The sequence below is a fragment of the Lithobates pipiens genome, unplaced genomic scaffold, assembly GCF_037356315.1.
Source record: "Lithobates pipiens isolate NorthernLeopardFrog02 unplaced genomic scaffold, aLitPip1_a1.2 Scaffold_27, whole genome shotgun sequence".
Classification (NCBI taxonomy): Eukaryota; Metazoa; Chordata; class Amphibia; order Anura; family Ranidae; genus Lithobates; species Lithobates pipiens.
The window spans coordinates 39,299,482-39,314,397 of NW_027507788.1; the positions used below are offsets into that span (position 1 = coordinate 39,299,482).

Sequence of the window (14,916 nt, forward strand, 5' to 3'; positions counted from 1 at the left end):
GCAAACCAATAAATATACAATTATTGACTTTTTTTTTACCAAAGACATGTGGCTGAATACATTTTGGCCTAAATGTATGACTAAAATTGAGTTTATTGGATTTTTCTAATAACAAAAAGTAGAAAATATCATTTTTTTTCAAAATTTGCGGTCTTTTTACGTTTATATCGCAAAAAATAAAAATCGCAGAGGCAATCAAATACCATCAAAAGAAAGCTCTATTTGTGGGAAGAAAAGGACGCAAATTTTGTTTGGGTACAACATTGCATGACCGCGCAATTACCAGTTAAAGCAGCGCAGTGCCAAAGTGTAAAAAGACCTCTGGTCATTTACCAGCAAAATGGTCCGGTCTGAAAGTGGTTAAGAGAGTTATTCCTAAGAATTGCAGGACTACAATATAAAACGCCAAATTTTCATGCAAAATAATGGTACCGCTTTTAGTACCTAAAATCCGAAATAATCGTACCGCCAGGGAGGTTAATAGTGCCTGCGTTGCTGCACTTCGGAATTGCTTTTCAGTCGCTTCTGAAGCGCTGTATAGTCAATTCAATGGGCAGGGGGAGTTTAGGAGCACTGTATACAGCGCTTCCACACTGCCCCAAAGATACCTGTACAGCAGCTATACAGGTTTTATTCCCCCCTTCTTATTTGGGGTTTGACATGATAAATACATCCATATTTGACTGCATGAGGCAATGCTTTGTGTTGATCTCTGGATGGATGGACCACCTTCCACTCTGATCTTGACTACAGGCGTAGATGATCCCTGCATTGGTGTTTTACACCACAAGCCCTATATACTCATTGAGCGTATGGCCATTTGAGTCCTCTTACTTTGGTAAGCCTTCTTACAACCGGTGGTGGTTTTATTGCTATTTTTTCACATAATATTGATGTTACTTGGAAATACCTTTCTGGGAGAAGTCATCCTCTCCTCACTACTTTTTTTATGGACTTTTTTTCACATTATATTAATCTTTGTATGACAATATATGGACTTATTGAACATTGGATGTCCTGTGATATTCACATCACTATTTTATATAATTACATTTACTGTTTGTAGTCATATATATTTTACTTGTTGACTTTTCACGTCACTTTTCCACATATTGTTTATGGTCATTTACACTATTTAGAATGTGTAGAAGTACATAATTCTATTCTCTGTGGTCATTAACATTTTACTTAATTAATTTTGCATATTTACTTTTGAGTGCTGCACATCATTTTTATATATTCATCCCTGACCTGTCTTGGCCTTCATAATGCTGTTTGTTCACTAATGTTCTCAAACCTCTGAGGGCTTCGCAGAACAGCTACATTTATGCTGAGAATAAATTACACACAGGTGGACTCTATTTACTAATTAGGTGACTTCTGAAGGCAATTGGTTCCACTAGATTTTAGTTAGGGGGTATCAGAGTAAAAGGGGCTGAACACAAATGCACGCCACACTCTTCAGATATTTATTTGTAAAAAAAAAAATCGAAAAACATTTATCATTTTCCTTGCACTTCACAATTATGTGCCACTTTGTGTTGGTTTATCACATACAATCCCAATAAAATAAATTTTTGGTTGTAACATGACAAAATGTGAAAAATGTCAAGGGGTGCGAATACTTTTTCAAGGCACTGTATGAATGCTGGGCTATCATACTTATGTGCAAGAGTATTTCGTTTGTTGTATATCAATAGTGGGTGTTTTTTTACCTTAATACAGAGAATGCATTAAGATAAAAATGTTTAGAGTTTAGTACTACTTTAATAGCCACAAAAGATAAAAATTCACTTTAAGTACCCAAAATGGCTTTGCAAACCCAGAGAATACCTTGTAAAAGAAGGTGACATCATCACTGTGCTGTACATAGCCTGCGTGTGGATGGAGCCTAGGCTGGCTCCAGAAAATGATAAGAGGGGGTCGGATACAAGACCAGTCATCCTGCACACGGAGAGAGATGGCAGCATTGACCGGTCTTTATTTCAGGATACTCCTGCATAGTTGTTTCCTACAGGAATACTGCGCAGGTCTGAAGGTAATACACAAATAAGACTTATGTTTCATGTACGAATACACGTGCCTCCTGTATTTGGCCAAAATGTGTTTAGCCTGGATTTTAGCTTTAATCTTCGGGGGAATGAGAGCTGACTTTCTGATATACACATCTAAATATATAAATTAAAAAAGGCTTTCTCTTATAGTATTAAATTGTTTCCTTTCTAATAATAAAGGTTTGGTCCTCAATGCATTGTAGCCATATGGACTAGGAAGAAATCATGTCACCTTCAGCAGGCACTGAATATTCTCCATAAATATGCTGACACTGGCAACAGACCTGCCAATAAAGTACCATGCGCCAGTAAATGGCCACATGTCCAGCTATTCAGAATCCATGAACCATAATCTCTCTATATGCTGCCCTTGTGCACCTTTTAAACATTTCCTATTTTGCTATCACCTCCCTGCCTATTATAATTGGTTAGTTCATCAAACGTAAACCAAACTCCAAAAGAAGTCATATTACACATAAACCACAGGGAATGCAGTTTGTTAGTCTTAAATATGGCTTAATGTTAATGAAAGCTTCCTTTGTTAATTTCTTTTAACAGTGGTAACACAGGAAGATGCATTTTTACTTAACCAGTAGTAATTCAAGAGGCTGTATTGTAAAGCTGTAAAAGAATCCATTGCTTGGTAGACCCCTAGAATTAGGTTTCTTTGTTTATCTGGGAGTCGTTGCTGCAGCAAGAGGGCCCCGGGTGGATCCTCGTGTACAGGTTACGCAGTCTTTCTAGGACTGAAGTTCAGTCAACTCAGAATAAGGGTAAGGAGGTGATTGTCTATTTCAGCAGGGAAATATCGTCAGCAAAATCATCTTGCGATTGTCTTAGGCAGCGAAAACAACGCCATTGGAAGAGCATTAGACAAAGGGGCAGCATAAACAGGGCACACACGCCAGCCATTACATAGGCCGTAGTCATCAAAGCTGACTCATCCAGCTGTGGAGTGTTATACCCGCAATCTTCTAAGTTAGAGGCATAGAATGGACCATCCACCGAGGCCTTGCGAGAGAAGTCATGCACTGCAAGAGATACAACAAAAGATGGGTGTGATTTCATTTAATTCTTTATTAACTGACAGTAATCTCAACAAGGGACAAAAGTTCCAACATTTCAAAGAACAAAAGAAGAACTCCAGGAATGATACATTAGTGGGGTTAAAGCAGAACTCTGGGATTTAAAAAAAATCCCCCATTAGTACACCCCCCCTCACACACACACACACAAAACACTAAACAGTTATTAAATTTGTGAAATTTCTTATGCCACGTACACACGATCGGACTATCCAGTGGACTTAATCCGGATGACAAACCGCCGGACTTTGCAGCTGAGGTCCGCCGGACTTTCTGAACGAGCGGACCTGCCCACACATGACCGGACTTTTGCGGCGGGCTAGGTCCGGTGGACAACCCGCCGGACTATGGCGGGAGTCCGCCGGACTTTTGAAATGGACGGACTTGCCCACACACGGAGAAAAGTCTGTTCATTTTGAACGTGGCTCCAGGTAGCCGGGACTAGCGAAGGAAGTCAATGTCGCCACCTTCATTGACGAGACTGACACCTCACTGGCCCCGTCACCTGGTATGGATTTAAAGGGGAAGCCCTACACCGAAAAAACGGCATGGGGGCCCCCCCAAAGTCTCAAAGTACATAGCAGACCCTTATCCGAGCATGCAGCCCGGCCGGCCAGGAAAGGGGTGGGGACGAGCGAGCGCCCCCCCCTCCTGAGCCGTACCAGGCCGCGTGCCCTCAACATGGCAGGTGCCTTGGGGAAAGGGGGGCCTGCGGGGGTCTTCTTCCGACTTTGGGGTCTTGTCCCACTCTTCTGGGGCCTTGTGACACTCTTCGGTTCTTCTTCCCCTGCTATCTTCTTATAGCTCTTTTACTAGCGCTCGCCCGGTCTTCTGTCGCCACCGCCTTCTTCTCTTCTTATTCCTTGCGATGTTGACACAACACTCTCTCTGGCCTCAATGGCAGGGACGCATTATGCGGCGACATATATAGGGACACGGGGCGGGGTCACCAGGTGATGTCACGTGGTGACCCCGCCGCTTATGATGTCACATTCCCGGAGGATGCTGGGACTGTGCCATCATAAGGGGCGGGGTCACCATGTGACATCACTCGGTGACCCCACCCCTTGTCCCTATATAAGTCGCCGCACAACGCGTCCCTGCCATTGCGGCCACAGAGAGCGTCGACATCGTAAGGAAGAAGAGAAGAAGGCGGCGGTATCAGCAGATCAGGCCAACGCTAGTAAAAGAGCTATAAGAAGATAGCGAAGGCCCGGTAGAAGAACCGAAGAGCGGGACAAGACCCCAGAAGAGCGAGACAAGACCCCGAAGTCGGAAGAAGACCCCCTGATGGTAGCGGCGACGAAATAAGAAAGCCGGGTTCCTCCGCTAGTAAAAGAGCTAGCAGAAGATAGCGGAGGAGTCCAGCGAGAAGACCCTCAAGATGGAAGAAGACCACTGAAGCAGTCTAATAAATTATTTTAAAAACTTGTGTTGTGTTTTTTATTTACACTTTTTTCACCAGGTGAATGGGTAGGGGTACAATGGGTAGGGGTACAATGTACCCCATACTCATTCACATAGGGTGGGGGGCCGATATCTGGGGGCCCCCTTATTAAAGGGGGCTCACCGATTCCGATAAGCCCCCCGCCCGCAGACCCCATCAACCAAAGTCCAGGGTTGTCGGTAAGAGGCCCTTGTCCTCATCAACATGGGGGCCCCCCCAAAGTCTCAAAGTACATAGCAGACCCTTATCCGAGCATGCGGCCCGGCCGGCCAGGAAAGGGGTGGGGACGAGCGAGCGCCCCCCCCTCCTGAGCCGTACCAGGCCGCGTGCCCTCAACATGGCAGGTGCCTTGGGGAAAGGGGGGCCTGCGGGGGTCTTCTTCCGACTTTGGGGTCTTGTCCCACTCTTCTGGGGCCTTGTGACACTCTTCGGTTCTTCTCCCGGGCCTCTGCTATCTTCTTATAGCTCTTTTACTAGCGTTGGCCCGGTCTTCTGTCGCCACCGCCTTCTTCTCTTCTTATTCCTTGCGATGTTGACACAACACTCTCTCTGGCCTCAATGGCAGGGACGCATTATGCGGCGACTTATATAGGGACACGGGGCGGGGTCACCAGGTGATGTCACATGGTGACCCCGCCCCTTATGATGTCACATTCCCGGAGGATGCTGGGACTGTGCCATCATAAGGGGCGGGGTCACCATGTGACATCACTCGGTGACCCCCACCCCTTGTCCCTATATAAGTCGCCGCACAACGCGTCCCTGCCATTGCGGCCACAGAGAGCGTCGACATCGTAAGGAAGAAGAGAAGAAGGCGGCGGCATCAGTAGATCGGGCCAACGCTAGTAAAAGAGCTATAAGAAGATAGCGAAGGCCCGGCAGAAGAACCGAAGAGCGGGACAAGACCCCAGAAGAGCGAGACAAGACCCCGAAGTCGGAAGAAGACCCCCGGATGGTGGCGGCGACAAAATAAGAAAGCCGGGTTCCTCCGCTAGTAAAAGAGCTAGCAGAAGATAGCGGAGTCCAGCGAGAAGACCCTCAAGATGGAAGAAGACCACTGAAGCTGTCTAATAAATTATTTTAAAAACTTGTGTTGTGTTTTTTATTTACACTTTTTTCACCAGGTGAATGGGTAGGGGTACAATGTACCCCATACTCATTCACATAGGGTGGGGGGCCGATATCTGGGGGCCCCCTTATTAAAGGGGGCTCAGGGATTCCGATAAGCCCCCCGCCCGCAGACCCCATCAACCAACGTCCAGGGTTGTCGGTAAGAGGCCCTTGTCCTCATCAACATGGGGACAAGGTGCTTTGGGGTGGGGGGACCCCCCTTTCCCCAAGGCACTCCCCATGTTGAGGGCGCGCGGCCTGGTATAGCTCAGGAGGGCGGGGGCGCTCGCTTGTCCCCACCCTCTTTGTGTCAATAGTCACAGGCAGAGTGGCTCGGGAGCGAGTACACATGGGTGCCTCCATTGAAAGCTGTTTTCCATGGGGGCACTTGCCACAGAGGAGGAGCCTGGAGCGCTGGTGGGGGGACCCCAGAAAAAGCAGATCGGGACTGCTCTGTGCAAAACCATTACACAGAGCAGGTAAGTATGACATGTTTGTAATTTTATTATAAAAAAAAAATTAAGCTTTAATGTCGCTTTAACTGCTACTTACCACCATAAAATCACAAATACAAAATAAGTACTTTGACTGTTACAATCCCCTTATTTTACTTTTGTACATGCATCAGGTCTTAATGCATCAGGTCTTAATTAATATATTAAATTGGTTCTCACCATGGCATGTGCTGACAGCAAAGCCAATCCGTTTACGTGCACGATCAAAAATAACATAGAAACCTTCCATGATGACCGCACCCATTACTGTTCCAGTAGAAGACTGAGACACTGCAAATTTATAACAGTCATCCTGAGATGTGGCTATGTCCTCCACAGGCCGCAGGTATTGCTGCAATAAGGGTAAAGATCAGTGAATTGGTGAGAGTCTAGTAAGGAGATGGAAACAAAATGTTACAGTGTAGCAAATACTATGTGAAAATCTAACACATTTTATTAAAGTTTGGAGAAAGTGTATATAAAAAAAGTAAGCTACACATTACATATCAATATAACAACACAGTTAAGATGATGCCAGAGAAAAAGATGGTAACTACTAACCTGCGGCAAGATGGTGATGCGGAAAGATTCATTTGCACCTTCACCCATTAGATAAAGGGATATCACAGGAAATATGTTCCATGGTGTAGTACCCTCCTGCCAGCAAACTAACTGTTCTCCCATCCAGAATCCATCAGGGAATTTCTCTGTCTACAGAGAACCACATTGAGATGTCTTGAAAATAAGTAATTTATAGTATCTGTATTACTAAAAAGTCACAAAATTAGTAGTGGTTGGAGTAATAATGTAAAGAATACAAAGGGGCGTCAGCATCCAAATGTGTTACTAATAAATGAAAGTATAACTAAAGGAAATTTTTTTTTGGTTTTGGACAGAGTGGAGTTGCCCCCGTTATTCATCCCCTCTATCTGTCCTGTTTCCTATTAATATCAAAAGCGAAGGTAAAAGAAAATCCTACATTTTCGGTTGTGCCCAGAACAGTAATAGAGGGGAGATCTTCCAATGGAGACACTAGTTCTGATGATCCTGGGAGACCACAATGGACTCCCCTAATTTGTGAAGATTTCCTCTCACTTCCTGTTTTGGCTATGCCACAGGAAGTATAGGTAAATCTCTCCAATAGGATAGCAAAAAAACAAACTAACAATTATTTCACACAAATTACAGCTGTATGGCTTTAAATGAAACTACACTGTGCTTAAATGGAATCTATATTGAGTATTTACTGTTTGCCATGAAGCAGTGGCAGCCCATCCATAAGAGGCCGCCCCCCGAATCCATGCACCTGGTCCCTAATCTACTTGCAGGGTTCCGGACACATGGATTCCAACAGGGTTTTATCTTGAAGCACATGATTAGCTTCAAAAAAGGGTGGGCTCGGGGAGCAGAGAACTGAGCCCCAAGCCCAACCACTTGTGTAAAAACCCCAACCCCAAGTGTGACAACCCCAAGCCCAACCACTTGTGTGACAATAGCAAATTAATATTCGCTATTGTCGCTATTCCACACCGTTCATCTGCCGGGAAGGGGGGTTTGGATTGCGCCCCCCCCCCCAAAATATTTAGCACCAGCATCCACTGCCATGAAGTTTTACCAACTTGTTTTGTTGCATAGCACAATTAAATACTTGCATGTTACTGCAATGCAATAGTGTAAATGGGTCCCATCAGAGAATCAACATGATTTTATGAAAGACGGGGTATGCCTAAAATGAAGATCAATTTGTAAAGCGGTTATGGTCATTCATTCTGAAAATAATACATGGCTCAAAGTAGTGAACCTTACGTAAAAAAAAACACACAAATTATAACCGAGTGAACTAAGCTTATGATACATTTTTATGAAGGCGTAGATTTAAATCTTGATTTTTGGAAATGCTATATTATGATATATTTTGCTATATAATTTGATACTTTTTTGTTTAGCCTGTTGCAGAAGTTCGGGATGCAATGGTTAGGACTGCTTGTATGTGGATAAAAACTAGTTAAAAGAAAGAAGACAGTTATTTTTACTCTATATACAGTATAAATGACGTAGTGAACTCAATTATAATCTCTTCATTTATGGTCACTCTACACAAATTTCTGTATAATTATTATAGCAACATATGACAGAAGGGGCTTGGCAAAACTGCAAAAAAGGGTAGCTAAATATCAAATAATCTAATTTATTGTTGGAAAATGTAAGATGATTGACAAAAGCCACAGGAAAGAAAAGCTATTTGCCTTATAAATGACATAGAATAATGTTGGGCAAAGAGATCTAGTGGAGGATTTGGGAATATTACTTAAAGAATAAGTTCACCTTTTTGGGCAGAAATTCCCTTTTTCATAATAAATAGAAGCGTTTTTCAATAGCATTTCTGGCCCAGCCATCCCAATGTGCTTTTCTCTCATTTACCTTATCCACAAGAGGTTTAACCCTTTCATAACTAAGCCTATTTTTGACATTTGGTGTTTACAAGTTAAAATACATATTTTTTGCTAGAAAATTACTTGGAACCCCCAAACATTATATATATTTTTTAAGCAGAGAATCTAGAGAATAAAACGGCGATTGTTGCAATATTTTATGTCACACGGTATTTGCGCAGCAGTGTTTTAAACGCAACTTTTTGGGAAAAGGGGCACTTTCATGAATTTTAAAAAAACGAAACAGTAAAATTAGCCCAATTTTTTTGCAAGACCCCCGATCCCTTCTTTACACTTCAAATTATTCAGATCGCAGTTTTCGGCGATTCTGAATAGTGTATATATTTTTAAATCCGGCGCCATTGGCGCTTACAGCTTCATTCCAGTCCCTCCCTAGCCGCTGGAAGCGGATGTACGATTGGTGCTCCCGATTGAACGGGAGCACCGGTAAGAGCGGCGGGAGGCGGGAATGTCCCCTCCCGCATAACAGCCGAGTGGCTTTTAGCCGCATTGGTTGTTATAGCTGGAAAACCAATCACCCGCTCTAAAAAACAGTACCGGATGATGCCTGCAGGTGTGGGTATCATCCCGGAATAACCCCCGGAAGCCGAGTACGCACATCTGCGTACGCTCGGCGGCAAGGGGTTAACATCTTGTCAGTTTGCAGCTTGCTATGGGGGCACCAGAGCCGAGTGTCCATTCAGACACAGACCCCCGACCCGGCCTTGCCCCCTCTCTCTCCTGTTTGGCTAGCTGATTGGCAGCAGCTGGAGCTAATGGCACCGCTGCTGTGTCTCAGCCAATCAGGAGGGAGAATCTTGGATGGCTGTGACACTCATGGACATTGCTGGAAGAGGGGCCTCAGGGAAGTGTTAGGGTGGCTGCTGCACACAGAAGGCTTTTTTATCTTAATGCAATGAATGCATTAGGATAAAAAACCTTTTGACTTTACAACCCCTTTAAAGCAGAGATCCACCCAAAAATGGAACTTTCGCTTTAAGGGAAGGTGACCCCCTGACATGCCACATTTGGCATGTCATTTTTTTGGGGGGTAACGGAAACCCTCTTTTTAGAGAGTTCCATCCCCCACTTCCTCCCGGGGTACTGCTGTGCCTGAAGGAAGTTTAACTCTCCCCTCTCCCTCTCGGCAATCATCATCAACTCAGATTGTACTACTGCAGTAACGTAGGATGTGTGTATGTCTGAATTGTTCATAGCTAGCTAATGTTGAGGAAATTTACTTGTATGAAGACATGCTGAATGCATGTTGTTTTGTCTGTGTTAAATGTGACAATGTCACCTGAATTAAGATAGAAAGGTAATGCTAAGTATGGCTGATTTGTAAAAAGTTTTGTTACTGATGTACGAGGGTCATCCTGTGTGAGGGGCTGAGCAGCCTGCTTGTGTCTCTAGATTCCTCACCCCTCTCTTGACATGCCTGTGTGTGTCTGTGTAAGAGGGGAGATCGGTAAAGAGACATTGAAGACAGCCCCCTCTTAACCTCTTTTGAATGAAGCCTGTTTGTGAAGCAGGGCAGTTCTGAACATCTAAGGATTTAGTAATATACTGTTAAATATGATGTTCAGATGTGGGTGATGGTTTTGTAAGGCAAAGGGAATGTTTAATTATTTTGCAGAAATAAAATCCTAGTTGAAATTGTTAATTTTTGCTATGTAACTCTAGGATTTATTTGAAACAAAGGAAAGAAAATGGCTGATTGAGGTAGACATCCTTTAAATTCCTAAACTCTGCCATGATTATTGGGGCGCCCTACTGGGCATGAAAGGGGAGAAGGCTCCACCCATTGATAAAGACTGTGTGTTTTTTTTTAATGGCAGTCAGTTGAACAAGCTGACTAGACAAGACAAGTTCTGCATAACATGTTAAATGTATGACCAAGCAAAGAGTAACAGCTTAAGAAAGGACAATAATGAAAGATCACTGGAGATAAAAATGTATATGTACCATATTTATCGGCATATAACACGCACTTTTTTCCCCTTAAAAGCAGGGGAAAATCGTGGGTGCGTGTTATACGCCGATCCCCGAAATTCTGAGCCTCTGGGCGGCTTTCAGCCGCCTTCGGCTCTTCAAGGCGACTTTCGGCCGCCTTCGGCCATTATCGGCGGCTTTCGGCCATCTTCGGCCGTTCTCTGCAACTTTCGGCCGCCTTTGGCCATTCTCGGAAGCTTTCGGCTGTCTTCGGCTCTTCTCGGCAGCTTTCGGCCGCCTTTGGTCTTTCTCGGCAGTGTTCGGCCGCCTTCGGCTCTTCTCGGCGGCTGAAAGCTGCCGAGAATGCCCGAAAGCTGGCGAGAAGAGCCATAGGCGCCGGAGGCCCGCCGAGAACTACCGCACACCGCCGAGATACACATCCGGCTCTGTATCTCGGCGGCGGCATTTAAAAAAAATAAAAAAACAAATAGCAAAGTAAATAGACAAGGCTGCAATGGGGGACAAGACTGCAATGGGGGACAAGACTGCATAAGGCTGCAATGGGGGACAAGACTGCAATGGTGGACAAGGCTGCATAAGGCTGCAATGGTGGAAAAGGCTGCATAAGGCTGCAATGGTGGACAAGGCTGCAATGGTGGACAAGGCTGCAGATGACACTGATGGGCATATAAATGTAAGTTTTTTTTTTCCCCTTAAACTTCCCTCCTAAACTTGGGGTGCGTGTTATACACCGATAAATACGGTACTTTATATTGTCCTTATTAGTAATTGTAATGAAGTTTGATACTTTAGACTACAACAATAATGATTGTTTTATATGTTTTTTCTTAAGCCGCGTACACACGGGCGGACTGTCTGGCCAACTTAGTCCGTCGAAACACATTTCAGCGGACAGTCCGCTCGTGTGTGGGCTTCAGCGGACTTTTTCAGCGTGCAGTCTGGCGGACTAAGTATTTCGGAATTTCCATAATATTGTCCGTCGTACTTTGGTTTCAGCGGACAATCCGCTCGTGAGTAGGCTAGTTCGACGGACTAAGTATGGTGCATGCTCAGAAAGGATTTACACGGCGAAAGGTTGCATTGCTGTGTATTGGACTCCCTATTTCTAGTCCCGTCGTACGTGCTGTACACGTCATCGCGCAAACTTTCGACGGACTGTTTTGCATCCGTGTGTGGTCAAGTCCGTTCATTCGAAAGTAGGACGGACTGTCCGTCGGATTGTCTGACGGACTAAGTTGGCCATACAGTCCGCCCGTGTGTACGCGGCTTTAGAAGTTTCCAAGATCTGTATGGGAATAAACAAGAGGTTGAAATAGGAAAAATCAATATGATTTGGTGATGTATAATCTTTGTGCACAATGTAATGAACACACTATAAATGTTATAGTGAATGTAATTTTAACCGTGGTGAGTTATTGACAACTTTTGATGGCCATCCTTTAATGAAAATTCACATAGTGATAATTAATTAAGTACTTAATATGAGCTCATTTAATATGGGTAGAAAAGAGTGCACTCGTGAAACACTCGTGAAACATGGCTTGTTGCTAACCATTTGTTTATTTCTAGGGTGGAAATGTAATGGTAACCCACTAAGGCCGCGTACACACGGGCGGACTGTTCGCCCAACCTTGTCCGCTGAACAGTGTTTGGGCGGACAGTCCGCCCGTGTGTGGGCTTTCAGCGGACAGTTTCAGCGGACAGTTGGACGGACAAAGTCTTTCGGAAATTCCGAAAAACTGTCCGCTGAAACTGTGTTTGAGCGAACAGTCCGCCCGTGTGTAGGCTACTTTCGAAATGAGCAAACTGTTCCCACTCGGAAAGTCCGCCCATTTCGAGCGCGTGTACAGGTAGGCGGGGCCCGCGAAGGAGACGTCGTGGGCTCCGCCGCCTGGAATGGGCTTAAAGGGGAACCCCAACGCCGAAAAAAATCGGCGTGGGGGTTCCCCCAAAGTCCACACCAGACCCTTGTCCGAGCACGCTACCCGGCCGGCCAGGAAAGGGGGGCGAGCGAGCGAGCGCGCCCCCCCTCCTGAGCCGTACCAGGCCGCGTGCCCTCAACATGGGGGGTGCCTTGGGGAAGGGGGGGCCGCGCGGCCCCCCACCCCAAAGCACCTTGTCCCCATGTTGATGAGGACAAGGGCCTCTTCCCGACAACCCTGGCCGTTGGTTGTCGGGGTCTGCGGGCGGGGGGCTTATCGGAATCCGGGAGCCCCCTTTAAGAAGGGGGCCCCCGGATACCGGCCCCCCACCCTATGTGAATGAGTATGGGGTACAATGTACCCCTACCCATTCACCTGTGAAATAAAGTACAAAAAAAAACACAACACAGGGAAAAAATATTTTATTGCACAGCTCCGGGGGTCTTCCGTCTTCGGGGGTCTTCTCGCCGGACTCCTCCGCTATCTGTGTGTAGCTCTTTTACTAGCGGAGGAGTCCGGCTTTCTTCCTCCCCGCCGCCGGCCTCTTCTCCCGACTTCGGGGGTCTTGTCCCCCTCTTCGGTTCTTCTGCCGGGCCACCGCGCCTTCTTGTAGCTCTTTTGCAGGCGGTGGCCCGGTCTTCTGTCGCCGCTGCCTTCCGTTCTTCTGTCACCGCCTTCGGTTCTTCTGCCGGGCCACCGCGCCTTCTTGTAGCTCTTTTACAGGCGGTGGCCCGGTCTTCTGTCGCCGCTGTCGTCGCCGCCGCCTTCCGTTCTTCTTGTTCTTCTTCTTCTTCTCCTGGAGATGTTGACTCGACGAGCTCTCCGGCCGGAATGCCAGAGCCGCGCTGTGCGGTCACTTATATAGTGACAATGGGGCGGTGTCACATGGTATATGTCACATGGGTTGGTCACATGGGTTGATGTCACATGGGGACTATGACATCGTAAGGGGGCGGGGTCACCATGTGACCAACCCATGTGACATATACCATGTGACACCGCCCCATTGTCACTATATAAGTGGCAGCGGAGCGTGTCCCTGGCATTCCGGCCGGAGAGCTCGTCGAGTCAACATCTCCAGGAGAAGAAGAAGAAGAACAAGAAGAAGAACAAGAACGGAAGGCGGCGGCGGCGGCGACGACAGCGGCGACAGAAGACCGGGCCACCGCCTGTAAAAGAGCTACAAGAAGGCGCGGTGGCCCGGCAGAAGAACCGAAGGCGGCGACAGAAGAACGGAAGGCAGCGGCGACAGAAGACCGGGCCACCGCCTGCAAAAGAGCTACAAGAAGGCGCGGTGGCCCGGCAGAAGAACCGAAGAGGGGGACAAGACCCCCAAAGTCGGGAGAAGAGGCCGGCGGCGGGGAGGAAGAAAGCCAGACTCCTCCGCTAGCAAAAGAGCTACACACAGATAGCGGAGGAGTCCGGCGAGAAGACCCCCGAAGACGGAAGACCCCCGGAGCTGTGCAATAAAATATTTTTTCCCTGTGTTGTGTTTTTTTTTGTACTTTATTTCACAGGTGAATGGGTAGGGGTACATTGTACCCCATACTCATTCACATAGGGTGGGGGGCCGGTATCCGGGGGCCCCCTTCTTAAAGGGGGCTCCCGGATTCCGATAAGCCCCCCGCCCGCAGACCCCGACAACCAACGGCCAGGGTTGTCGGGAAGAGGCCCTTGTCCTCATCAACATGGGGACAAGGTGCTTTGGGGTGGGGGGGGCGCGCGGCCCCCCCTTCCCCAAGGCACCCCCCATGTTGAGGGCACGCGGCCTGGTACGGCTCAGGAGGGGGGGCGCGCTCGCTCGCCCCCCTTTCCTGGCCGGCCGGGTAGCGTGCTCGGACAAGGGTCTGGTGTGGACTTTGGGGGAACCCCCACGCCGATTTTTTTCGGCGTTGGGGTTCCCCTTTAAGCCCATTCCAGGCGGCGGAGCCCGCAACGTCTCCTTCGCGGGCCCCGCCTACCTGTACACGCGCTCGAAATGGGCGGATTTGCCTCCTCCTTACGTGGGCGAGTCCGTTCATTTCAAAAGTTGAGCGAACTGTTTGGCAAACAGTTCGCTGAAACAGTCCGCTCGTGTGTGGGCAAGTCCGCTCATGCAAATTTTGAGCGGACTGTTTGCCGAAACTGTTTGACGAACAAGGTTGGGCAAACAGTCCGCGCGTGTGTACGCGGCCTAAGACCTTTCATTTTGTTTAGTTTCTAGATCAGTGATTCTCAACCAGGGTTCCTCCAGAGGTTGCTAGGGGTTCCTTCAGCATTGGGCAATTTCTGCCTCTCAGATAAGTTCCCACTCACATCATTGATCTTTTTAGCTATCTGTAAGGAGGTAATTCTTCCCAATGACCACAATTATAAGGACCATTCTTCCCACTGACCATCACACTAATGTATCATGAGTTGTAGATTTCTCATTTTTAGC

The 14,916-nt window shown here is 46.8% G+C and overlaps 1 protein-coding gene across 1 annotated transcript in view; it reads right to left on the reverse strand.

Moving 5' to 3' along the window:
• Nucleotides 1-1,448: 1,448 nt before the first annotated feature.
• Nucleotides 1,449-14,916, reverse strand: part of BACE1 (beta-secretase 1) — a 78,049-nt gene continuing 64,581 nt past the window's right edge. Inside the window, exons 7-9 of the mRNA XM_077456853.1 lie at nt 6,752-6,901; nt 6,371-6,542; nt 1,449-3,085 (exon numbers count right to left, since the gene is read on the reverse strand). Of these exons, the coding sequence (XP_077312979.1) occupies nt 2,844-3,085; nt 6,371-6,542; nt 6,752-6,901 (564 nt within the window). The 3' untranslated portion in view covers nt 1,449-2,843. The remainder of the gene's footprint in view (nt 3,086-6,370; nt 6,543-6,751; nt 6,902-14,916) is intronic.